Source organism: Varanus komodoensis, unplaced genomic scaffold, assembly GCF_004798865.1.
Source record: "Varanus komodoensis strain SLA01 unplaced genomic scaffold, ASM479886v1 scaffold8, whole genome shotgun sequence".
NCBI classification, from domain to species: Eukaryota; Metazoa; Chordata; class Lepidosauria; order Squamata; family Varanidae; genus Varanus; species Varanus komodoensis.
Genome location: NW_025336481.1, coordinates 12,386,691 through 12,412,289, shown reverse-complemented (window position 1 = coordinate 12,412,289; position 25,599 = coordinate 12,386,691). Strand labels below are relative to the sequence as shown.

At 39.7% G+C, this 25,599-nt stretch overlaps 1 protein-coding gene across 6 annotated transcripts; it reads left to right on the top strand.

Moving 5' to 3' along the window:
• The first annotated feature begins 5 nt into the window (after positions 1-5).
• Positions 6-24,919, top strand: RAE1 (ribonucleic acid export 1). 6 transcript variants are annotated; one of them, XR_006417073.1, is made up of 15 exons: positions 6-174; positions 3,918-4,013; positions 4,747-4,851; positions 6,089-6,181; positions 6,473-6,559; positions 7,497-7,583; positions 9,033-9,104; positions 9,434-9,541; positions 11,581-11,687; positions 11,769-11,844; positions 13,433-13,627; positions 16,100-16,185; positions 18,773-18,806; positions 19,439-19,552; positions 23,530-24,919. XR_006417073.1 is itself a non-coding variant. In XM_044454875.1 (14 exons), exons 2-13 carry the CDS (start codon positions 3,924-3,926, stop codon positions 18,774-18,776), a joined length of 1,110 nt encoding a protein of 369 aa, XP_044310810.1. In that variant the 5' UTR covers positions 6-174; positions 3,918-3,923; the 3' UTR covers positions 18,777-18,806; positions 23,530-24,919. The 6 variants fall into 6 exon arrangements, 5 of the variants coding, with proteins under 5 accessions (XP_044310810.1, XP_044310811.1, XP_044310813.1 ...); XM_044454875.1 differs by lacking the exon at positions 19,439-19,552; XM_044454876.1 differs by lacking the exon at positions 23,530-24,919 and having other exon boundaries at positions 19,439-23,523.
• Positions 24,920-25,599: the final 680 nt, after the last annotated feature.

Here is a 25,599-nt window from a genome sequence, read left to right as displayed (position 1 = left end):
ACGCATGCGCACGTGAAGCGGCGGCCCGCTCTCCGAGGCCTGTTTTGTAAGGTACCGGCACTGAGGCGAGGGTCGCGTGGAGAAGGAGGGCAGTCGGATCCGTCCCGTCTGAGGCCTGCTTCCTCGCCCGCTTCTGGCCAGGCACACCTGTGGTGATTGGGATCCGCCTAGTGGGTAAGCGAGGCGGCCTTGGGCTCGCCATGCCATCCGGTGGGGCTGCGCCATCACCCCTGTTCCTTCGGGCTCCGCCGCCAAAAGCTTTCGCTGGGCCGGACTGTTTCTGCTGCGCTTACTCTCTTCAGCGGCGTCGCCTCGCCTTTTGGCTTGTTTCTCCAGACCCGCGCTCCTTCCGTCCAATTCGGCTCACTCACTGTGCCCCTCTACGTTAGTATTCCCCACCCTTCAGCCCCAGGCAGTATTGCCAATGGACAGGAATGCTAGAAGTTGTAGTCCAAAATCTGCCCAGGGCAGCAGGAGGAGGTTGGAAGAGGCTGCTCCCTGATGCTCTTTCCCTGCCTTCCCTTTTCAATTGAGATGGCTGCTGAAAAGACCTGAAAACGCACATGCGGCGCCTATTTCCGGTTGATGGTTATTTTAAGAAGTGGTAATGTACTTCTTTCCATGTCTTAAAAAGAGTGTAGTAAGTTCCCAGTCAGGATTTGCCTGTTTGATACCAGATACTAGGGTAGTCCAGTACCTATGAGTCTCAGCCTTTGTAATTGTAATATGGAGTAGTAATAGTGGCTAGCCACCCAGAATTCTTGTAACCATTGTTGAGATGATTTAGAGTACTTTGGAAGAAAAGTAGGCAGTTGTCAAATGCACAGAGTGTCAGTAAAGGAAAAGAATTATACTGCAGTGCCTGCATGTCACTGAAATGAAAGTTTATGGAGATGATGTCCTTTACCCTCAATGCATATAGATTTCAAACACACAAGCTTACATGTACCCTGCATTTCACTTAGGCCATCTTGATGAAGCTCTGCAGAGAGAGAAGGAAGAAGATTGGGTATGGCATTAGTTACCAGCTCCACCTTCCTCCATTCCCCATCTTCCCAGCATGTGTCTTTAGCCCTCACCAAGTCTGATTTCTAACCTTAGAGAGGCAGCCAGCATGGTTTCTTCTGCACTGGCTGTGAGGGAGGATGGAGGGAGCACCTCAGAGCTGGGATTCCCAAAGAATCCTATGCTGCTTCTACCACCACCTGGATCATGAGATTGCTCCCTAAATGGGTTAATTTCATATTTAAAATGTACAAGTTTTGAATGTTGTTTTCAAGTGAGTTTGAATGTGGTGTCACCATGAAAAGATTGTAAAAATGGTAAATTTTTACAAATGCCTATAAGAAGTAGATACTGTTTGCTTTCAGTATAGACTGCTGGTAGCAGTGGGAGTTCTTTGGTGCTTTTTGCACATCTGTACTGGATATAGCAACATATTTTGCCTGCTTATTGTTGAACTTCTCACAGCAAATGCAACTTTCCAGGAATGCCTGACTAAACAAGAACAGCTTAAATCAGTCAGTGATATGCAGGCATAATGGGCATGTCTGCTTCTCTGCATGCGTTATAGAGTGGCAAGCACTATGGGAATTTTTCATGGGGATTGCTTGAGACAAGCTTCTCCATCTAAGCCTTGGGTACCTTTTTGGGCTCCAGCTGAAGTGCCAGAAGAGAAGAAACCCTACCCACTTGAAGTGAGCCAGCAACCAAAAGGAACCACATTCTGTTTCATGACTTTCATTCCAGCAGCCTCCTATTTTGTCTTCCAATGCAGGACATTTCCCACTCTGTAGTATGGAAGGCAAGCTGGCATAAAATGCATATTTCATAGTTACTCCTTTCACTTTGCTCTAATAATTTATTTCTCTGATTACTGGGCCCTATATTCTACTCTCCACCATTCCAGCCTTCCCACAGACTCTAGAGATGGAAGAGAGGAAAATATGTTCCTCAGTAGCTCCACACATCTCCCACCCAGACAAGGGTTATAGTGTTCTCATCCTCACATGGCCTGCTGTGTCAAGCCAAGATTTTTGTGGTTTACAAAAAGTGAGAGCAAATTGGTCCAGCAAAGTAGGGAAGGGTAAGAATAAATGTCTAGTTGGGAACCAGTAGCTGAAAAACTGGACCATCATCTTATTTCCAGCTAATTGTGCCTGATCACCTTAAGGGCCTCCTAGGTGACAACACAGTTGTAAAAAAGGGAACAAATGAGTAAAATCCCTCTTCAGAAGGTAGACAGCTTTGGAGCAATAGCTGAAAGTAAATGTATTCCATATTCCCATCAGCCAGTGTGGAGGTGTTCTAATTCTCTGTTGTTCCTAGGCAAATTTACATTTTCTGGTACTATAACAGTTTCAGCAACCATGCTTGGGTCCTTAGCTTGGGCCCTTGAGTTTGTAATTGAATGCACTGAAATCCAAGTTAGACGAAATCCCAGTCACTGGTTGGTGACAAATGGTTCACTGACAAAATGATTGAATTTGGACACTAATTCATAATGGCTGAATTTGGAGATTAATTCATAATGGCTCAGTTCGAACACATAGCATAATTAACCATGATTTTGAAGTGAGGAAATTGCACCTTAACCTGGCTTTTGAGTCCATGCATCAAGCAAAGAAGGTGCAATTCCAGCGATTTCTCGCTATTAGCTAGGCTGGCTAGGATTGATGGAAGTTGTGAGGCACTGATGGAGGGCCACTTCTCATGTGTAACCAAGATCTGTCTCCTCTCTACTCAGGTTTAACATCTGAAATTAGAAATCTAGTGCCTACTAGCAAAATCTTTAAAAGTTAGACTTGTGTGCATGTACAGAGGCAAAACAGGGTTTGGGTGCTGGAAAATAAGAACTTTCGATGATAGATAGGGACATTGAGAGCATATGTCATCCGGATATGTGTTTTCAGAGTTGATACTGGTCTGAATCTCAAATACACAGAAAATACAAATAAACCAGTACCCATAAATCTGTTGTTTTTATTTCAGTAAATATTAATGCATTTTGAAATGTCCAGTTTTAGTGCTATTGTTGTATGTGGAATTTTAAATCTTCAATGGTGTGAACACACACACAAAGAAAGGCTGAAGTGCATTTCATGGTATTTTTAATAAAAGAAATACTAATCTTAGACAGCAACCATTGTCTTAAGATTTGTGAATTAAGGCTTCAGACCTAACTAAACTTTGTGTGATTATCTAACTGTGCTGATTGTCTAACATGTCCCTTGTATAAGCCCCAGTTAACTCCACTGGACTGCTGTTTTGTGGATACTTGTGAGTAAACCCTCTTGAAAAAAATTGAACTAATTTCTTGGTAAATTATGCAAGAATTAAGTATTTATGTCCCATTTTCAGTGTCATTTCATTAATTATTTACAGCCTGTCCATTAATACAAGAAAATGGGTGTCTACATTTAATGCAGTTAAAATATGCAGTAAAATTCCACATTGAGCACAGTAAAAATAACTGTAAGCAGTGTCAACAGAAGCAAGAAAAACACCAAAACCAGCTACAGGACATGTTGGAATTCCTAGGTTTTAAAGGCCTTTGTTGTTGAAGAATGTCCGGTGTTGGAGCCAGGTATACTTGTCTGTCAGATTCAAGATACAAGGCATCATATCTGAGAAAGCTTTTCTCCCCGGTTACTGTCTTCAGATGGCAGGATGATGTGGAACGAAATTAGGCCAGCCTTCCCTCCCCTGCTACCTTTCAGATGTTTTGGTCTGTATCTCACACCTGCCCTGATCATTGTTCAGTCAGGGTGATAGGCATCCTACAATAGGCTATTTGAAAGAAGGAGATCTTTCTGGTCTACTTGTGTGTAAATTATGTGTATTCAAATGTACAAGTACATACATAGTCTGTTTAGCAAATAATTTATTGAAGCCATTTTCAATCCTATTATCTACAGGCCAAGATGAGTTTATTTGGATCAACATCATCATTTGGAACTGGTGGAACCAGCATGTTTGGCAGCACAGCTACAGATAACCACAACCCGATGAAGGTATGCAGCTACCGTTCACATGGGTACAAATATAGTAACTCATTTAAAAAGAAGACTTTTGGATAAAAAAAAGTGAAAATCCTCCAGTACATAAGTTAACATAATAATATACTCCCTATGTCGATATTTTGCTTAACATTATTCAGAATACTGTTAGTTTGAGTTTGCATGTCTCTCACAGGTGGGCATTTTGAGTTTCCATCTTGGCTGTAAGAATTACAGTTAAGATAGAAATAATGGAGATGGGTTGATTTTGGAGGAAGCTGTGGTACTTATTATAGTACAAAGGCCAAGCCCTTTTCATTCAAACAATATTTTAATAAAGTTTAATATTTATAGGTTTTAATTGGGCAGCCAGTGTGTTTATGGGTTTTAATTGTAATTGTTATTTGTTTTGTATTTATTTATTTCTGTGAGCCATCCCGAGGCTATATAGCAATGGGACAACATATAAAAACTTTAAATAAATAAATAAATTATAGGGACTTCTGCTCCTACTTTCAGATATGTTAATTTTCAAATGCTCTGCAGTTCTAAGCATCCTAACCAGGAAGTAAATCATTCCTCTTAAACTTGGTGCAATTCCCATCTATATAAATATGTACTGGAGCAAGCTGCAATTACTTTTGGTGGTTGGTGTCTGGAAGCAGAATTTCACATCTGTGAACCAAGTAAAACATGTCTGCCCTGTATATCCAGTAGGAAGTATCTGTAACTTTGACTTCTGTTCCAGGATATTGAAGTTACTTCGCCACCTGATGATAGCATTGGTTGTTTGGCTTTCAGCCCACCAACATTGCCGGGTAATTTCCTTATTGCAGGATCATGGGCAAATGATGTAAGTAACAAGTGAAAATAAGTAATAGGCCATAGCATGTGCTCAGGTTGCTCATGGTGTGTTCTGAATATGGATGGCTGCTTCCTGCAGAAAAATGTGATAACTTTAAATGGGTAATGTTTAAAGAAACTGCCTAGCACCTGTGAGACATGCTGAGTTTGTAGCAATAATGCTGACAATATAGAAGTACTGACTATAATATTTATTTAAAATTAGTTCCTTTGTCAATTACAAAAAACACACAGATTATTGTGGGAAAGGATTAGCTGAAAAAAAAAGTAGGAGAAGAAATCTGATGCATTCTCATCAAATTTTCTTTCGCTTGCATTTCTCTAAGCACATGAATTTTGGCCCAGTAACTGAATTACTTACTGACAACCTATTTTTAGTACAGTCCTACGTACATCTCAGCTCAGAAAGCAGTCCATGTTCACTGGAGTTTAGTAGCAGGTTAGAGTGCACAGGATCACAGTTGCAGAGTTTTCTGCTCCGAGTTCTTTATTGTGAAAGAAAGTTGTATGAACAAAATACATTTCAGAAGGAGAATTGCATTGTGCTACATAATACTGTTTGTACTTAATCCTGACATAAGTTCCTTTGAACAAGTGCAAGTCGGTTTTAGGTAAACACGTGTAGGATCAGGTTGAAAAATGCTACAGCAAAAATAAAACCACCATGGTAAAAATAGGTAGTTGGACCCAGAGTCAGCTGTACATAGAGCAGCCCATTAAAATAGTAGGGGACGTTAGTCCTTTTAGTGGGTCTACAGTCTGCATGACTAAGTCTGGATCAACCCAGTGTACTTTTGCTTGAGCATTTGTAGACTAGAGTCAACTTCATTTGGCCATGGAGGGGATACCAAAACAAATGGTATTGCTTAGAGCAGCCATCACCAGTCTGGTGCCCTCCATTCCCAGTCAACTTCTACACATCCCCCACCAGTGCGGCAGTACTCAGTAATGATCAGGAATGCTGGAGTTCAAAACTTTGGTTAGGTTAGGTATAAAACTGAGAGCCTGTAACTAGATGGTAATGCCCAATGATGAACTTAATTAGAATCCCAAGGGTTCAGTTGATGGATGGCCATCTTCTTTCTGCCATTGTCACTGTGTAAAAGCAAAAGTAAGTAACCAGACTTCAAGGTCTTCTCAGAGCAAACAGGGTAAAAGCCAATACATTAAAAGTGCTGTATAAATGAATTCTCTTTGTAAATGTACTGTCCTTTTTTCAAACATAGGTTCGTTGTTGGGAAGTCCAGGATAATGGACAGACTATTCCAAAAGCACAGCAGATGCACACAGGACCTGTACTAGATGTTTGTTGGAGTGATGTGAGTCGCTTCATAAGAAGTGTTTTTTGGTACCAGTAGGGTTTACTTGTGGGCTGGGACATCCAACGCTTTCATTTAAAACCTTGCCTTCTTCTGTCATTGAAGGGAGAGATTCTTGACGGGGAGGAAAAACCCTGCTCTCAAAACCATGATCTTATCATGGTAGTCTAATTTTTTTCTACTTGGCAGGAGATTTCTGGTACTGATACACCTTTACCATTTGCAGTCAGTCATGCACATTTACAAACAGATTTGATAAATAGCCATTTCTCTTTCTCTTTCATTTTATAGGATGGGAGTAAAGTGTTCACAGCATCATGTGATAAAACTGCCAAAATGTGGGATCTTAACAGTAACCAGGCAATACAAATTGCACAGGTATAATTTTCAAACATAGCCTTCCATAACAGAAATACATGGAAGCCTTTAAAAAACTTTGCATGCTAATAAAGACTTTTAATGTCAAAGATATTTATCTGTTAACTGTTGGCAGAAACACCTCTGTTTAAAAAGGTGGAGTAAACTGCAATATGAATTTTCACTTATGTGTTAAGGAAATAGTTCTCAAACCAGAGTGCTTCCTTCTTGGTTGGGACAGGACATGTGTAGGGCTTATATTTGCAAAGTTCAGGGTTGCCTTTCCCTCACTAGCTAAGCTATGGGTGTGTTTCATGTCCTCTAACAGAGTTCTCATTGATTCACATTGTATTTGTTGGGAAGAATTTATAAAGAGTGCCTTCACTCACAGTTTAAGAAATTTTGCTAAATTGACTACAGCAAGCTTTTAATGTTTGTCCAAATGCACATATTTTGAATAGCAAAGCAGATGCATGTTTTGCTTATATAAACAATCCTGTTCCCAAGACTGAAACCTGGAGAAATCAGATTGATAAAGCACCTTTCATTGGTGAAGAATGGACCAAAAGTTGGCTATAGGTTGCCCTCATTATTTGAAAGGAAGGCGCATTACATCTCATTTTTTTCTTGTGCCCCTTCTGAGACAGTTTCCCTCACAAAAAAAGAATTTAAATTGGACTGGTAAATGTGTAAAGATCTTTGTGTTAATTGGATGAAATCTTTGCATTTTAAAAACTGGGGAGTAACTCCTGCTTTAGATGGGATGAACTTGTGGATGCATTTAAACACAAAACTGAAGAGTCAGACAGCCTGTGTGAAGCGCAAAGGAAAGTGCAAGGGCTTACTTTGCAGGAGAAAGAAAGTAGTGAATCCTCATTTCAAAGTGTGCTATTATACATCCTAACAGCATGCATGGGAGATGATTCTTGGTCTTTTAAATACCTATTTATTTCTCCAGCATGAAGCTCCTGTCAAGACTATCCATTGGATCAAAGCTCCGAATTATAGCTGTGTGATGACTGGAAGTTGGGATAAAACTTTAAAGGTAAGCTGGGTTGGCTAACAAGGATGCCTTGTATTGTAATAGTGCTGTTGTATAGATTGAAAACGTTTTCTGCAGTTTTCTATAGCAAGTATTATGGGATAAATAGTAAGCATCTGTTTTGTTTATAGCATAATGGTGTGCCATATAATCCTATGTATGTTTACTCATAGGCAGGTCTCAGTAGCTCACTGGGCTTACTCCCTAGTAGGTATGCTTTTCAGTGCAGCCTCAGGTTACGAGGTTATGAACTAGAAGTCCCCAATTTGCGGATCCCCAGCATGGAACCAAAAGGCACCTCCAATGGCACCCTTGAAGGAGTCCCTAACATGGTGCCCACAGGCTTCCAAAAATTAAAATATGTTTTAATATGCATACACAAATGCATAAAATGTTTTAGAAGTTATGTGAGCTTCAACAAAGCAGGCTAACCAGATAAATTGAAGTTTATGTCTCTATGCCACCCATTCATATATTGGACATGCTGTACAGTTCTCAATCCATTGTGTTATAGGAAGTGAGTATTTATCCTTCCAATATGACAATGGTAATGTTTCAGCTGTCAAATGGATGTGGAGAATCCATTTTCCTTTCCATTTATGAATGTATTAATTTCCATGAAGTAGGTAAATAATAGCATGTGTTTCAGTGAACATTAAATACTGTTAATCTGTGTAATAGCCTCCTCAATGACTGAACATTGCCAGAACGTAAGTTTAAAAGATTCATTAGCAGTATTGCACCACTGAATTAAGCAATCCTTTATTAAAGAGACATTGTTGTTTCCAATAAACATGAAACAAACCTTTTTGATGAATAGACACAACCTAAGATTCAAAGATCCAACAGGTGAACACAAAAATGGTAATCAACTGACTAGATTTTTAGTGAAAATGTGCACAGCCATTTCCCAAATTCTCAATGTGTCCATGGGTTCAAAGAGGTTGGAAACCTCCACTCTAGTTCAAATTTTCAGCATCAACTCACTTGGGAAAACCATTATGATGAAATATCCATTTTCCATTCTCCATTTATACTATGGCAGTAATACTGGTGTCTTTGTTAGAGTAATTCTAAGGGTTACAAAGACTGTATGCAAAATGCTCCAAGCTCTTAATATTTAAATAGAACTTATTTTTATAAGCATGGCTTATATTTATTTCTATAATTGCAGTGGATAAATTGTCTTTGAGTTGGTCACTGTTATTCCAACTGAAATGATGGAAAGTGAGGCTGAGAGTGATTTGCCCAAACCTTTAACTCATCCTATCTTGGAGACTATCTTTGAATTAAAGTCTCTCAGTTTTATCATAGTATTATGCTGGAATGTTCATGCTTTCTGAAACCAATCTTTGTTAAGACCATGAAGCTAATCCAGAGCCTCGATTTGCGAAAACCAGTCCTAATATCTCATGTAGCGGATTGTTGATGCTCTGTTTAATTTTTGTCTAGTTTTGGGATACCCGATTGCCTACTCCAATGATGACTCTGCAGTTACCTGAGCGATGTTACTGTGCCGATGTAGTAAGTAAAGTGGCTTCATAGACTTTTGGACTTGAATTTGTTAGTAGGTGTGCTATCCTTTGCAATTAGTGGGTCATTCTTTCTAGTACTGTAATCTCTATATGAATTAAGTGTTGTCATTAGGAAAGCAGTGTTATCATTATTTTGCATTTTGTGGGGAAGGAAGGGTACTGAATGAACTCAGTTTGCACCCCTATCACATTTGAATAACTTAATGTGAATTAAAATATTGCTGCAATATTTTGCATTTCTTTAGAGTCATCAATTTTCATCCAACTGATGGTCAAAACTTCATATTCTCCTCTCTGAGATCCTTTATCTTGTTTCAGGTATATCCCATGGCTGTTGTGGCTACTGCAGAGAGAGGCTTGATAGTTTATCAGTTAGAGAACCAGCCTTCTGAATTTAGAAGAATAGATTCTCCACTTAAACATCAGGTAATAATTATGCCTCAGTTAGCTTTCTTGATGCTTTCATTAAATAATACTTGAAGTATTTGAATTCCAAAACTATATTGCTGACACTTACTTTTTATGTATTTGCTAGCATTTGTTTTAAAATTATGGGCCCTATTCTAAAACCTTGGTGCATAAGTATATCTTCAGTGACAAAGTATCACAGGAGCACACCAGTGTTTTCCTTTTAATGTATTGAGAATTGCACTTACTTTGCTTTGAGAGAGGCAAGAACAAAGTAATGTAATATTTTGAATCTCCTTGAGACTGCTTTCATTAGAACAGCATTAAAATAATTTTACCAGTGTGTAACTGAAGTGTGTGTTTATATATAGGAAGGGATTTATATGTAGTCAATTGGGATTCAGAAAGCTGTTTTAGGTGTTCCCAGGTGCTTGGACCTACACAGTATGATTTTTTTTCTTTTCCTTTTTTTTCACTTGGACCTCCATTCTATAATGCTAATTGAAATGATTTTCCTTTCCTGCTCAGTCACTGCTAGCTCAGATCCCATCAGCCTGTACTTGAAGTTGCAGTGTAAATACATCCCTTTACACTTGCTTACATTGAACTGCATGTGCCATTTTGATGCCCATTCTCCCAGCTTGGAGATATCCCTTTGGATTGCCTCACTATCCCCTTTGGTTTTACCCAGCCTTAAAACTTACATATCATCAGCAAATTTGGCCACTTCACTGCTTACTCCTAATAAGTAAGGATGTTGTATTGTTTGAATGCCTGTCATTATTTGCTGGATGCAGCCAGATGTTCACTCTTGAGGCAAAAAGCCTCTTCCTTTGAAGATAGAGATCTATATTTCTTTAGGAAACTTAATGTAAACATCAGTCAGTAGAAAGCAAAGGACTTAAATATAATAAAAATCTAAAGTATTACAGTAAAATACCCTGAAATACCCCCAAATTAGAAAACACAAAGTTGTTTTATTTTTTTAATCCATTGGCTAGCATGATGGTCTTAATGTTTTGCTACAAATTGAAATGCTACAACAGTCAAACATCTCCTTAGCCACAGTTCCAGTGAACTGAACATCACAGTTGAAGCTCATAAATGATTAACTGTTTTAGATAGCTAAACCATCCTGGCACGTGCTTCTTTCTATAGTCACCTCCTAATATAAACTACATAAATTTTGTTCCTTCTTTCTGTTTTCTTCAACACCCCTCTATGTATGCTTTCCTTTCCCAAGGCAGGGAAATCCAAATGCACCTTGGTAGTTGTCCATCTTCTTTTCTTTCTCCAGATCTTAAGTTGGAGAAATAGAAGTGCTGTGGAAAGGAGGTGGAGCTTAGTAGCAGTGTTCCTTATCTAGAGCAATTCTTGCTTACTGCAGAATTGTAACTGATTTAAACATTACTGCTGATCTAGAGCCCATGCTTCAGGATCAAACACTTCTCCCTCCCCTTTTATTAAGCCTGCCATATTTCAGGAATCATAATATAAACTACACTATGTCCTCTTTGGGTTTAACAATAAACTACAGTTAGTGTACAAGAGGAAGTGGATGTTTCCACTCTCCACCAAGTGGCAGCTCTGGATGAGGAAGGAGGAGCATGCAAGCCCAGGGCTTGTTCACATAACATTGCATCGTGGCTTAGTATTATGCTAAAAAAGCCATGGACTTAAATTACATTCTTATCACTGAATTCCTGTTTTCATAATTGCAAAGCCTAAGCAATATATGTCCTCTATAGTAATGTATCTTCAACAGAGCTTACCAGTTGCTACTAAATGTTCCTACTGTCTAGTGAGATACAATTCCAGTACATAAGAATGGAGGTTTATAGTCTTTAAATCTGATGTGGTCTATCAGGTGACTTAGTATCATCTCCCACCTAAGTGATAGGTTGGCCTGTAAGTACAAGGTTTTCTTAAGCAAAAAATGTTCTCTGTTGCCTTGCCTGTTCAGTAACTTTTATGTTGTGTTGCAAGGTCAGCATTTGCCCAAGAGAACGAATATTTTATCTGTTAGCTGACTAAAATGTGATCTTTCCCTCATTTAGCACCGCTGCGTGGCTATTTTTAAAGACAAAGTGAACAAACCAACAGGGTTTGCCCTTGGAAGCATTGAAGGAAGAGTAGCCATTCATTACATTAACCCACCAAATCCGTAAGTATCTTGAAATGGCTCTCAGGAAGACATCAGTGCATTGTGTGCTATATGAAATTAAGAACTTGAATTATTTTTCAGTGCCAAAGACAACTTCACCTTCAAATGTCATCGGTCTAATGGCACAAACACATCTGCTCCTCAGGATATCTATGCTGTGAGTATTTTGCACGCTATGCAGACAGCATCCTTTAGGGCAATTAAATATAAACATGGTGTCAAATCTGGGCTTTTCCTTCTTTGACATTTTGTCCCTAAAGAAAAAAAAAACTTGTGCTTTTCGTCTAACAGGAGAAAACTGACATCTGTAACAAACAGAATGAGGCTTGGCAAAGAACATTTCCATGTTGACCCAAGATACTTCTTTTCTAGTAAAATGCATTTTGAGTGAACAGTTTGAGATTTGTCCTTATCTTTGGCAGAGATCAGGAGCTGTGTCTCTGCAGAAATAGCCAGTTTCCAGTATTCTCTGTTTTCGTATTCTTCCCACAGTTTATCATGTTTGTGTTTAATAAATGGGACACAGGGCAAGGGCCATGCAGATGAAGAAAAAGCTATGCACTGCAGCTTCTTTGGCTCTCACTGAGTTCTGTGGAAAAATGTAAATGGGAGTTGGCTTAGGACATAGTTGAAAAGGCAAAAGTTGCTTCATACTCTAGATACTAAGATTACTGGGTCAAAGGTATTCCTAAGTATATGTCGCAATGTTGCCATATTATCGCTGTAATTTGTTCTGTGAAGGCAAAAGCTGTGACTGAGGCATGACCTGAAACCAGGTACTCACCATGTACAGCCTCATAATAGGGAGAACAATTCTCCTTCCCCACTGGCAAGAGGCAGACCCGGTTGCTTTAAATGTAGAAGGATATATTTCTGATGGCTCTCCATTACTTCTGCCCAAAAAGGAGCCAGATCCAGACAAGAGAGGAGGTATGACGAGAGCAGTTGGTTCAACCAAAGGAAAAAAATTATTCACCTCTTTCTCTAGGTCTTGGCTTGCTTGCAAAAAGATCTGCATGGCCAGCTCTGGGAAAGCAGGCTTAGCTCTCTCTGGTACTTTCCCTACTTCGGTGGTGTCCATTGAAGGGAGGAGGATAGACAAAGGGGCTGCTTCCCCGCTCCTCCAGTCTTTCCCTGTGGCAGTTGCCACTGTGGACGGTGGCAACGAAGTCAGCAATGGCCACGAAGTCAGCAATGGCCTGCTTTGCTCCTGCTGGAGTAAGATGTGGTGGGAGCGATGAGCATTTCTGGAGGAAAGACTGGGACCTGTCCATCACAACTAGTTTTCCGCAATGGGCTTTTTGTTACACATATGAGACCTGCATCATTTCAGACTGATAACAGTGTAACTCAAAACTTAAGCTCACTGTGCCTTAAATTGTCACACACTTTCTGCACAGAAGCTTTTCAGGCATTCCATGTCTGCTTTGTTTTACATGCTATGTTCATAAATGCAGAAGGGTGGTGGAGATGGGATGCAAGGCATCTCCATGGTCTCAAATGGAAAGGCCAACATCATCTGGCTCCTCTTAAGTATTTCTATTGAAACTAATCATTATAAGGAATTTGTAACTTTAAGAACTGGTGCCTGAATATGGTTGCTCTTTTCTCTGTTTTTCCCTTGCCTGAAGGGGGTGGGGGCTGTCTACTTGTTGCTAATAATACGTAGGCCCAACTGGGAAACTTTTCAGCTGAAGAGCATGGTAAAAATACTTATTAAACTTACATTAATTATCACTTAAAAGGTAAATGGAATTGCCTTTCATCCTGCCCACGGCACTCTTGCAACTGTAGGATCTGATGGTAGATTCAGCTTTTGGGATAAAGATGCACGGACAAAGCTAAAAACATCAGAGCAGCTGGACCAGCCAATATCTGCTTGTTCTTTCAACCATAATGGCAACATATTTGCATATGCTTCCAGTTATGATTGGTCAAAGGTAAGTGAGTTGGCTGATATTATAAACATAGCAACTTTCAGTTACTGTTACTGGCAAAACTCAGCAGTCTTGTGTAAGCAATGACCTACATGCACAGGGCAAATGTGGGGAGGGAGACATAGCACACAAGCTCTGTGCTATATGTCCCTGCATGCCTAGCACCTATTTAGATGTTTGTGCATTGAGCATGAAGGGTTGAAAGGGCCTTCATGTGAGCTTTCGGCTTGGGAATATCTGACAAGGCAAGGTTCCCAGTAGGGAATTCTGTAAGTTCATCCTGAATAGCTGAATACTGTGAGCCCTTTCAGGCCTTCATGTTTAATCCACTAAGGTATGAACAAAATTTGGGAGTAGAGCTAACATATCTGCTCCATGTCTCCCTCCTCAGATTAGCTCTGTCTGTGAGAAGATGAAGCCCTGCCTACAGGTAGCATCTGTGTCAGATTTAAAGTATCTGGTAGAAGAAGAGAGAAATTCTCAGCACCATTGCACTATGTCAAACTGTAGTTTGTTTATTGTATTTATATCCCACCTTTTTCTTGCAGCAAACCCAAGACTGCCTGCATAATCCTCCTCCTCTCCATTTTATCCTCACAGTAACACTGTGAAGTAGGTTGGTCTGAGATAAGTGACTGGCCCAAAGTAATCCAGGGAGCTCTAGATCCAGGCTAGAATCTGGATCGTCCAAAACTCTAACCACTACACCATCGGCTTTTCACTCACGTACAGAATTTAGGTAAGATGGGATTTCAGATATGATCCTGCCATGCAGATTTGGCTTTGAATATAACTGCAAATACAGTGAGAGTTCAGTGAAGTCAGTAACATTCATGCATTTGTGAAGCTGGAAACCTTCCAGGACAACCAGCCCAGTCAACCATCCTTGCCACATACCACATAATGACCTGATACAAAGCTGATACATAGTTCAGAATAGAATGGAGGTGGCACATGTATGCAGGGCTGGCTTCAGCTCTGCATGTTTCAGCCCAGTAAATAAATATGCAATTTTCTCAGAGGCGGTAACAAGTTATTGACGTATATCTGAAATGCAGAGGATAATGCGGAAGAGATGGACCTGCCAAATCAGCTGTAGTTACACATAATTGTACACAAAAGGGTTTAAGTTGCTCAGAATGAAACCAGTTGTGTGGACTGGAGCTGTTGAGGACAAATGCCATCAACAAACAGGTGAATGAAAAGAATAGCTCTGTCCTCATTGGTGCAAAGAAAATGATGTGTTAGAGAAGAGCAGGGGTGGTCCTCTCCTGCTCTATAGCATGTCAGCAGAGCCATAAGTGTGGTGCAGCTCATGTACTTGGCACGAAAACAGTCCTAGGTCCAATCCCAGGCATCTCCAGGTGGGTGACTTTGGGCCAATCACAGACTCTCAGCCCAGCCTACCTCACAGTGTTGTTGTGAGGATAAGACTGAGAGTAGGAGGAAGGAAATCATGTAAGCTGCTTTGAGTTCTTCGTAAGAAAAAGGTGGGCTATAAATCTAATAAACAAGCCTCTTATCTGAAATTCTGGAGAGCTGCTGTCAGCCAGCAAGGAATATTGCCTTTGGGTTGAATAAATGACTTCTGTTAGTCCCACTGGATTTCCATTGTGTTAGTGCAGAGCTACATTCTTACATATGCTTCTGCTTATTATAGGGAAATAGAGCCACCACTCTGTAGCACAGATGGGGAGGTTTGGGCTTATGGGCTCGTTGCAGCCAGTGGGTTCCCCATCTGGCCTGCCAGCTTGCTCCACAGGCTTTACCACTTCACCCTGCAGGAGAAAGGGCTGATTGAAAGGAAGAGCTTTTCCCTGCCAGGAAGAGGGCATGAGGAGTAAGGTGTGAGTTACTCAGTTGCATTTCTGTGGCTTGGCTTGTGTACTGCATAGGCTTATCCACAGTTATTTACCTGGTTTACAACTGAGTAAGCATGTATACCTGCTTACTTGTGAGTAGACATGTTTGTTTGCTTCTAAGTAGGCATCCAGAAACTTGGTGTCTGAGATGCTATTTGAAGGCGCTGCTGAATAATTTAGTCTGGCTTATAGAATCCATATTGAAATTGTAGTTCTGAGTAGAGATGTGGAAGTTTTGTTTTGCTTACTTAAGACTAGACTTAATGCTATTTTGACCCCGCCAACAGATAGATTACAGTCTAAGACCTTTGTCAGATTGAAATTTAAATGTGGGGCTAAAAACTATTTCCTTTCTCTGCTTGTGGTGTCCCACTATGAGTTGTAGTTCAACCTTCCTTTTGGCTGGCATTCTAAATTCTACTTTGGACAGTTAATCTTATTTATACCCTGCTCTCTGCCTCCTTAATCTTAAATCATTCCCTATAAAGCCTTAGGTCAGGGAACAAACAGTTATCCTGAAATAAGTCATACAGATTTCTATTGTATCAGTGAATACCCATTAATTATAAAATTAAGTTTTATTGTATTTTAACTACTTTAAATACTTTTACAGGGGCATGAGTTCTATAATCCTCAAAAGAAAAACTATATTTTTCTGCGCAATGCTGCTGAAGAGTTAAAACCCAGAAATAAGAAGTAGTGAGTATAATTCAGGCCATCTTACTAGGACTGCTTTTCTGCCATGTGCCCTACTTTGGTCATCTTAGAGTTGTCTGTTTCATATTGGTGACCTTTAGCAGGGGTCACTATGACAAATACCAAAGTGCATTCTTACTAGTTGGGCATCTACCTTCTGTGTGGTGTGTTCAATACTGTATGAGAATCTTGGGCATTTGCATGAAAATAGGCCAGTTTTCTTAATAGTTGCAAAACCTTTTCATTGGACCAAGAAGTAATTGTTGCATCCTAAGTAATTTAATACCAGTATGAAAGTACTGCTCAGAATGTGGACACAATTAATTTTTTCCTTCCTGGAATTGAGGCTAACAAAGTTTGGGGAAATAACTAAAGGGCCTGTAGTTGTGACTGTAGGTTCTTTTCTTCCCCACCTCAGAAATGTACATTTATTCAGTGTTGGTCATCTAGAGTAAAGCAGAGTATGCAGATTTTTTTTCTAATGCCTATTTTCCACCTGAGCAAGTGAGCAAGCATTGACTCCTATAGAATGCATAAAAATGTATTATATATAATACAGTTCTGCTATATCTTCCCTTTGAGATGGTCTCTAAACTGGTGTAGTTTTGAAGTGTGGGTGGCCCATTCTGAAGTGAGGATCCTATTGTACAAACCTTGTCTTCAGGCACAACTACAAGCAACAATGGAAAGGATGGTTAGAGGCCCAAGGACCCCATGCCATGTAGAAGCACTGCTGTGTCTCCGATTCTGTGAACTCTGCCATTCATTTCTACAGGTCAATGTTTACCAGACTGAGTGAACAGTGTTTTCATATTGCACTGTGCTCATGCCTGCAGTAGGAAGAAAATGGCCAGTGCTGTAGCTGGAAGAACAATTTCATATGAATATGCTTTACAGTATGACCACTACTCTGACCTAGTCTGTGCCCTAAACAACTGCAGATGCAACTATTTTCAGGTGTCTCCCAAATAGAAGGAAACTTTTTTAACACCTCTACACTAGTTCCAATATTACCTAGCACTGGGTGGGTAAACTTTATCAGGCATATAACCAAGCAGAAATGGTGTGGAGATTTTTCTAATGATTGTCTAGCCCAGGCTTATTCTCATGGGGGAACCTGCTGTGCAAATGCCAAAGGATTTTCTTTTGAAAGCAAAATGTTTATTTCCATTTGTAATGAATGGAATAAAAATAGGGGACCAGGATTTATATACAGTAATGCTTCTGTCACAGATTTCTGTAAACCCACATGCTGTAAGACTTGCTGCAATTTAAATAAAATACGTTTTAATTAAAATATTTTTCATGTAAGTAATGTTCTAAGTAAGCTGGAAAAATGCTTTGATGTGTGGGGCAGTAGTGGGAACACCTAACTACTCTTATTAAACATTTCTATGGAAACCAAACTCTTATTTGTTTTGTTCACAAATGATTTACTGCTAAGCCGAAGATTCTAGTCACTAACTTTTACTCTGATGTGTGTATGAAAGGTCTTTGCTTATCTGCACACTGCAATCTTGCTGCATTGCTTAGTTCAATAAATACACTTCATGCCATTACGTAAGAATGAATGCAAGTTGCCCCCTTTCTACAGATAGGGACTGGTGACAGTCCCTTATCAGGTCAGATTATTCATTTAGTTTAGCCCAATTTTACCTACTCACTGAAGGTAATTTTATTTTACCCACTTGCAGTGGCTCTCCAGGTTCTCAGACACAGAAAGTCTTTTTTGAGCCCCAGTGCTTGAGATCTTTTTAACTGCAGATACTAGGAACTATGTCTGGACCCTTCTGCATGCTTTAGCACTGAATTAAGATTCCTTTCCTGCAATAGAGATGACATTCATTTATTGTATTTGTATTATAAATATATTAAATAGTAAAATTAATAGGCCATGCAGCAAAATTCAGCAACACCAAAAATTCATGTTTCAGAAGCCCTGCTCAGAAAGTCATTTCTGCGCAACACAGGATGTGAGAGACTTTGTCTCTTAAAACTTTCTAACTCTTGCACTGGCCCCTGCTCATGTAGCGTTCAAGCATCAGCATAGCTTCTCATAGGGCCATACATTACTGATCTGCCAACACTGCATGTGAATATGTTGGTGAACTGGTGAGCTACTTCTTAGAAGATGCCAGTTACATGGAACTCCTCCGCACAGGCAAGTGTGTATTTGCCTGCATCTTGTATAAACCAGCCCAAAGCTGTCTGGCCCAAAAGTCTTTGTGGGACAGGTGCATTGTGCATGCTTAGCTGTATTTACAGTGGCAGTGCTGGGTAAATCAGTACTTCTAATGCAGCCTTGCATGTACAGTAGCCTATAATTGACTTCAAAACAAAGCAAGCAAATTTAGCACTTCAGGCTTCAGTCAGTGTCATTCCTGTGGCCAACCACCCTGGTCCAGTCCTCAAGGCAAGACACTACTGATGTTGCTTCTACTTCTCATACACAGTTACCCCTATTACTAGTAGCTGCTCGCCTCTTTTTTGCTGGGGCTTTTTAAGCTTTGCAAGCTGCTGATCTCTAAATAGTACAGACTTGATGTTTATTCTCACTGATTAGTAAAAAAAAAATCTTTCATTTTTGCAGTTAAAACTTATGGATGTCAATAAGAGTCCTGCAGGTAACAATTGTGTGTATATGTTTGTGACCTGTGTGGAGTAAATATTCCCTGGCTTCACTAGAGATATTGCCTGCTTATTTGTGTAGTGAATTCAGCAATGTGCCTATTTCCCTTTTTTAGCTGGTAGTGTTACAGTTACATGTGATGCAAAGTGAAACATGCAGTCAATGAATTGTGATATAAACATTGGTGAACTGAAGAGTAGTATAGCCTTTGACTAAGAACCCTAGCTGATTTTTGCAAGAAAATGTGCAGTGTGCTTGTATTATGCACTTCTAAGTATAAGTAGGTTGGGCGCTTGTTGGATTAGTTTGCAGGTTAAGAGAAATTGCTCTGCATGCACTGAACTTGCCACATCTGCTTTGGATCAAGAACCTGTGACTGGCTTGTTTGCAGGTTGTCAAAATAAGGTGCAAACTAGGACTGGTAGGTGGTTTAGGGACAGCAAATTGATCCAACAAAAGTATGAAATAGCCTAAGCAGGTCATTGTTTTGGATCCAGAATCCACCTTGCACAAGAGGAAGGGAATGTCCAAGACAGGAGGCGCTCCATTTCCAGGAGGTTCTTACGCTTTATTTTGGGGGATCCCCAGCCCCACAATACTTAATCCTATTCTTTGTATGGTTTTTAGTGGGCAAGATGGGTTTTTGTGAAAAACGAGGCAGGAACATCCACTTCTGTCCATCCAATCCATTGCCACTGTTCAAGCCTATAACAAAGGTAGAACTTCAGCACACTTGTAGAGGTACTGTACATCTGGGGGAGTATTTCTTGCTTAATCTTTCTGTGCTTCATGGTTAGGCCTTCTGGGCTGAATGTGGGAGACACCCCTTGGCAATGACTCTTAGTGATCCACCGCTGCCATTGGGTTAGATCCAATTAGTGGGAGTCTGCTCTCACAAGGGGATTTTCCCATCTTTCCTTTCCCCTGATGCCTTCTGCATTACCTGAGAATCAACTCTGGAGGATTTGCTAGTCTTCTGTAGCAGATTTTTTCATGTGAGGAAGGCTGCACAGTTGCTGAGCAAACTGCTGCTTCAGCAATGGATCCGACAAAAGGCTCAGATGGTTCCTGTGGTTTGAAGTACCATCTGTCAAGTTTGGCTGAAATGGCAGCTGCAACCTCATAGATGGAGATCACTTGGCCCCAGTAGCCCATCCTCTGGGAACCACCCATTTGGCCTATTGCAGTGCTTTGTACTTGAGCTTGCCTTTAAAAATGATCTAGAAACTACAAGTTAGTCCACAATTGGGCTGCAAGTATTAACTGGACCTTTCAACCATATTACACCCATGCTTTTTTGGATGCACTGGCTCTCAGTTCGTTTTCGTGCCTCCTCCAATATATGGCTACCTGGTCCCTAAAATGGCTATCAGAAGCCCTGCTCAAAGGGATCTGCAAAAAACTGAGTGAGACAGCTGGCTACTGAAAAGGATTTCCTTTGTGGTGGCATCCTAGCTTTCGGACAGCCTCTCTTGATAGGATCACCTGACACAATCTCTTACGGTCTTTTTTGTACCAGGTGCAGACTTCTGATACACCCTTTTAAAATAACTTGTCTCTAATCTCTGGGCTTCTTAATTTATGGATCATGTTTTTATTTTCTGTTTTCCCCCCTGCTTGAAAGAACCCTTTTTAGCCTAGTTTTTACTATTTTGATGGTGTATTTTACTCTTCTAAAATTCTGTAAACCACCTCGAGAGCATGTGTTATTGAATGGCCATAGAAATGTAGTAAAGTGGATAACATGGAAAGTTTCAGTATTAAACTTTGAGGGTAAGTAGGCCCAAAGCTATACTACATATATTGCCTTCCTGTGTTGCTAGAGCACTGTGCACATTACTTGATGTAGTTTTATGAATATAAATACAGAGGGTGAACTAAGAACACAAATCTGTCAAGGTCATAGTTCACTTGGGATATGATAAACATCAGGATGGACTGACCTGAAGTATTAAAATTTTAAATTAGCAGTGTAAATGCGCTTTCCCATTTGCATTCCAAATACTTAATTTGAAAATAATGATTAAAGAATGATCTTCAACTTAAGCTCTTATATCAGCAGGGTGTGTGTGTAGTAAATACATAGCATTTAATTTTAATAAGTGATGCTTAGTACATTGCTTCTTGAATAGATTTTTTAATTTACAATGTCTATTAACCTGCATTAGAATAGTATCTAGAATTATATATGCAGAACAATAGGGGTTTTGAGTAACTTCTTGAGAAGAAGATCCAGTTCCAAGAATTTTCCAGAAGCAAAGACTGATTGTAATGGGGAGATGTTGGGAAGGGGAGTCACAAAAGGGAGATATAAAATTCGTTGGAAGATATAAGTATTTCTAAATTGAAGAAAGCAAATTGAAAAGCTTGGATAAATAGAGGATAGAAAATGAGAATCTAATAGGATACTCTATTGAGATACAGGCTGCTACCATCAGTGCCTAGAACACAGGACCTGCGATTAGTTATAGATTGATTGCTGCCATTATTGACCACATAGTATATTGTGGATTATCTATTGTGCTGTGTATATAAAGCTTGGGTGACATCAGGAGATGGGTTAGAAAGCAGTCTTTAACTTGATGGGTCTTTTTATGGTGATGGATAAAGTTTCATAAATATTTGCTTTAATATTTTCATTAAGTTCAGAAAATACATAAACATTTCTTAAACAGGTATTTCTACAGCTGAAATGTCAGATCAAATTCATTTTCAAGACATTATTTATCTTTCCTAAATCAAAGATGTGTATCCTGATAAAATATACTCTGGATTTTTCTCTGTTTTGTCATAAGTAGTGCATAAAAGTTGCACCTACACATTTCTGTATAATACCTTGGCCCTTTTCTTTATATACCTCAGTAGCAATAAAATCATACTCCTCCATAATAATAAAATAATTTAAGAGGGTTGTTTCCTGTTTCTTACCATTTAGCAACATGTTTACTGGGGAAACACTTGCTGTGAAATAGTCGGCAGTTTATCCTGCGGTGCAGCCTTAGTTCATGCAGGACACTGTCCGAGCCTCTTGCACCTCACCATCACCCCACCCCAATTGAGAGTATGCTCCCAGTATTCCTTTAGAAGTCCAGAATTCAAGGTTGGGCAAAGATTGGTTGAGGTGGCAGTTTGTGGGAAGCTTTTCTTCCACTGCTCATCACAGCAAGGGAGTCCCCTGTTCTTGGAACACAGTGTGAAAATCAGTGGGATTAGGAATATTACAGAAAATATATACACATATGCATGCACGCTTACACAGGAGCTAACTCCTGTATGGAACTGCAGCCCTATCTTTTTACCCATGGGTGTATTAAGTTTGAGCTAAAACTTGGCCAAGATACACCTGGTAACACAGACACTTGTCTCGTGTTTTTTTCCTGCTCTAGGCTAGTACATGGAACATGCTAAAACATCCACATATGGATCTGCCATGTCAGGTGCCCAGAAATCTACACTGGGTGCGAGAACAGGCCAAGGAAACCATGAACAAAAGCTTGCAAATATTAATTATGATTTATAATGGTTGGTTGATGAAACGGTGCCTCTTCTGGTCACTAGTTGAACAAGCTAACTGAAGTAACATCTTGGGATGCCAAATTTTATAAATAAGCAGTACTGAGTTAGGAGCACTAGAGTGCCTGCTGCTCAGAAATTATTGTACATTTGTGAAGAATGTCCTTGAAATACCTAAAAGTCAGAAGCACTGCACATTTCAGTTCATATTTTGACTAAAACTTAAAAATGAAGGACTTTCTGAGTAGCATTAATTTTGTGATCCTGCCTATAGTTGTGCACCGTTTTATGAACTTAATCAAATTATATTCCTGGCCACTGTTCAAGTTCACATCAAGGTGCTTAAGGAATGATTCATTTGATCAATCTTGGTACATTATGGATTTTTTACAAGAATAAGATCCCTGTGTCATATAACCAAAAATTAGAAGATGACACTTTGGGGGCAGTAGTCAAGGCCATTCATTCATTCATTTTATTCAATTTGTATGCTGCTGCACAAGCCATAGGCTCTCTGAGTGGCTTACATTATTAATATCCATACAACATAATACAAAGCATACATGAAAATACACAATCGGTGCCAATAACAAAATCGTAAAACCATCAAAATTCAATGAAAGCAAAATACACAAAAATTACACAATATATACATAACCCAGAACAAAAACCATTAAAATCAGCCATATGAAAATCTAGCATTAAAACAGATTGGCAGCAGCATATTAACATAAAACAAGATCAATAAAAAAGTCACCTAATCAAAATAACTACAGAACAGATGTGTTTAGTTGGCACCTAAAAGCCAAAGGGATAGGTGGCGAGTGTATCTCCAATGGAATCAAGTTCCAAAGTGTGGGCGCTATTCTCGAAAAAGCTCTCATGCTTGCAAACTCCCCCCTCACTGCATTGAGGGGAGGAACTCGGAGGAGGGCTTCAGATGAAGACTGCAGTGACCAGGCTGGTATTTATGGGGAGATGCATTTGTTTAGATGACCAGGCCAACATGTATATGTGAACAGGTAAACAGATTATAAGCAGCAGCTGGCTATTAACTTGGTTGGGCGTTTTCCCACTTCTTATAACCTGAAGTCTAAGGGATTCATAATGCATAAATGTTTATAGTCATCTAATACGCTGCTTAGAATGTGTTGCTTCCAAGATATCTACTCTTACAAATCCTTTTGTTCCTCTTTATTTTGAAGGTGCCACAGGAACTTCAGTTGAGGAAGGTATCTCTACTATGAAATTTGCTAACTTTACCTGCCATGTGGCCTTCTTCGTTGTCTCTTTTACAATGCAGCAAAAGAAGTATCCAAACTCCGTTGTTATGTCTCCAAAATTATTTTATTTATGGTTTTTATCTTTTTGTGAACTACCTCTAATATTCCTTAAACTTTTCTTCTGCACTCTCTCTCACTATAAGTGTGTGTGTTTTCAGGCTACAGTTGTATACCATCATGTGTCATTCCAGGGCAATCCTATACACATTTACTAATTGAGTACTAATTGAGTTGGGTTTACATTGAGTCAATATGTATTGAGATGATACTTGATAGCAGCACTAACTTCGCACTCCAGTAAACATTTAGATTAAATTGTGGAACACTTGTGAGAAAACAATGACAGCTTAAAATGTTCTGACCTTTCCCAAAGACTTGCAGTCGAAGAACAGATGTAAAATACTGAATCTACCTTTTAATTCCTTACTATTTTGTTAAGCACGGGACAATTCCCAACTTGTATCCCTAACTCTATTTCTGGAGCACCTTAAGTTCTTTGGAAGCTTATCAAGAACTTCCTCATTGAGAAGATCAGCTAAGGTGGACAAACATTCTTGGAAGACCATCTGGCCACCACTGCTGATCTTCTCCTGGAGTGTATACACACAAACATCTGTGTGCGTTCTATTGTTGTTCGAGTTCTTAGATATTCTCAGAAAGGCTCGAGGTAACAGCAAAATTTAAAAACACAGTATTTAGAACAGCTAAATCTAAATCTACTAAAATGCAGCCACTCCATAAAACACCCATGAGCAATTGAACTGATGATTAAATAGCCTGTGCTGTGCCATCAAATACCTGAGAATGGCTTTTGCACTTGGTTTTGGAAAGATGACAATGCTGTTGTCAGGTAAACCCCTCTGGGAATGTGTTCCAGAACTGGTCTTTGACACCACTACCCAAATGTCTCTCAGAAGTGGCTCCCAGAGGAGAATGACCTTACATGCTGATAGTTGAATACAGGAAGGGCTGTAAGTGTCATCCAAGAGGTCAGTGAAAAAGTTGTGGGACAGTCAAGCATATCTATACATGGATCTTACCCAAATTATTTTTCTGAGAATGGAGATTGAGGCCATCTTGACCATAGCCAGATTACTGAAGAGGCTAACAAGAACTCCACCTGATGCCCATAATTTTCATAATTCAGTGAAGGTTTTGATGATGTTGGTGTTAAAGAAGAAAAATGGTATTGCACTGTGAATTCCCTAATTCATGATACCACTGTAAATACCCTGATTTCTGCAGTCATATTTTCATATAATGACAAGCATCAACAGACCCAGCTGTGCCCTGAATAAAATGGAAGACAGATTGTGTGGTGCAGTGTCACATCCTCTACAACAGGCAGAGGTTCCGCAGCATGCGTAGAAGTTCTTCCACAGCCAAGATGTGGAGAAGGCACCCTGTAGATAGAATGTTTGGGAAATGTTGCCATCCTTTATCTCTGCATCCCTTCTGGCCCCCCATTTTTCTTCTTTCTGTTAACAGTACGCATCTTGCACCTTATCTTAAGATCTTCCTTTATGTAACAGCACTTTCTGAAACAAATCAGCTGGCCACAACTTGTAAGAAAAAACATGAGGGAAAATGACAAAACTAGACCATAGCTTTTCTCAATATGTTACTGTATTTGTTCATGCCTGAGGGGAAAAATCATTTTTCTTCATTTTCTTATCATGGGGACCCTATTGCATACTATTAATCAATTTCCATGTATTCACACTGTCTTGCTCATGTCATTCAGAGCAGCCATCCCCTGTCACAGGGATAATTTGATAGTCAGTTTGGGCCAGATGGTCCCATGCATAGCCACATAAAACCAGTGGTGGTCAGTTGAACTGGTTTTAGGGATCCCAAGTCCTAGTTGTTGCAGGAGTACCAGTGGTACATCATGTGATAAGAGTTTGTGTCCTTCTAACCAGCAACTCCAGAATGAAATGAATGAGGCATTCGAATGCCTTTGTCTAGTCCAGGAGTCGGCAACCTCTAACA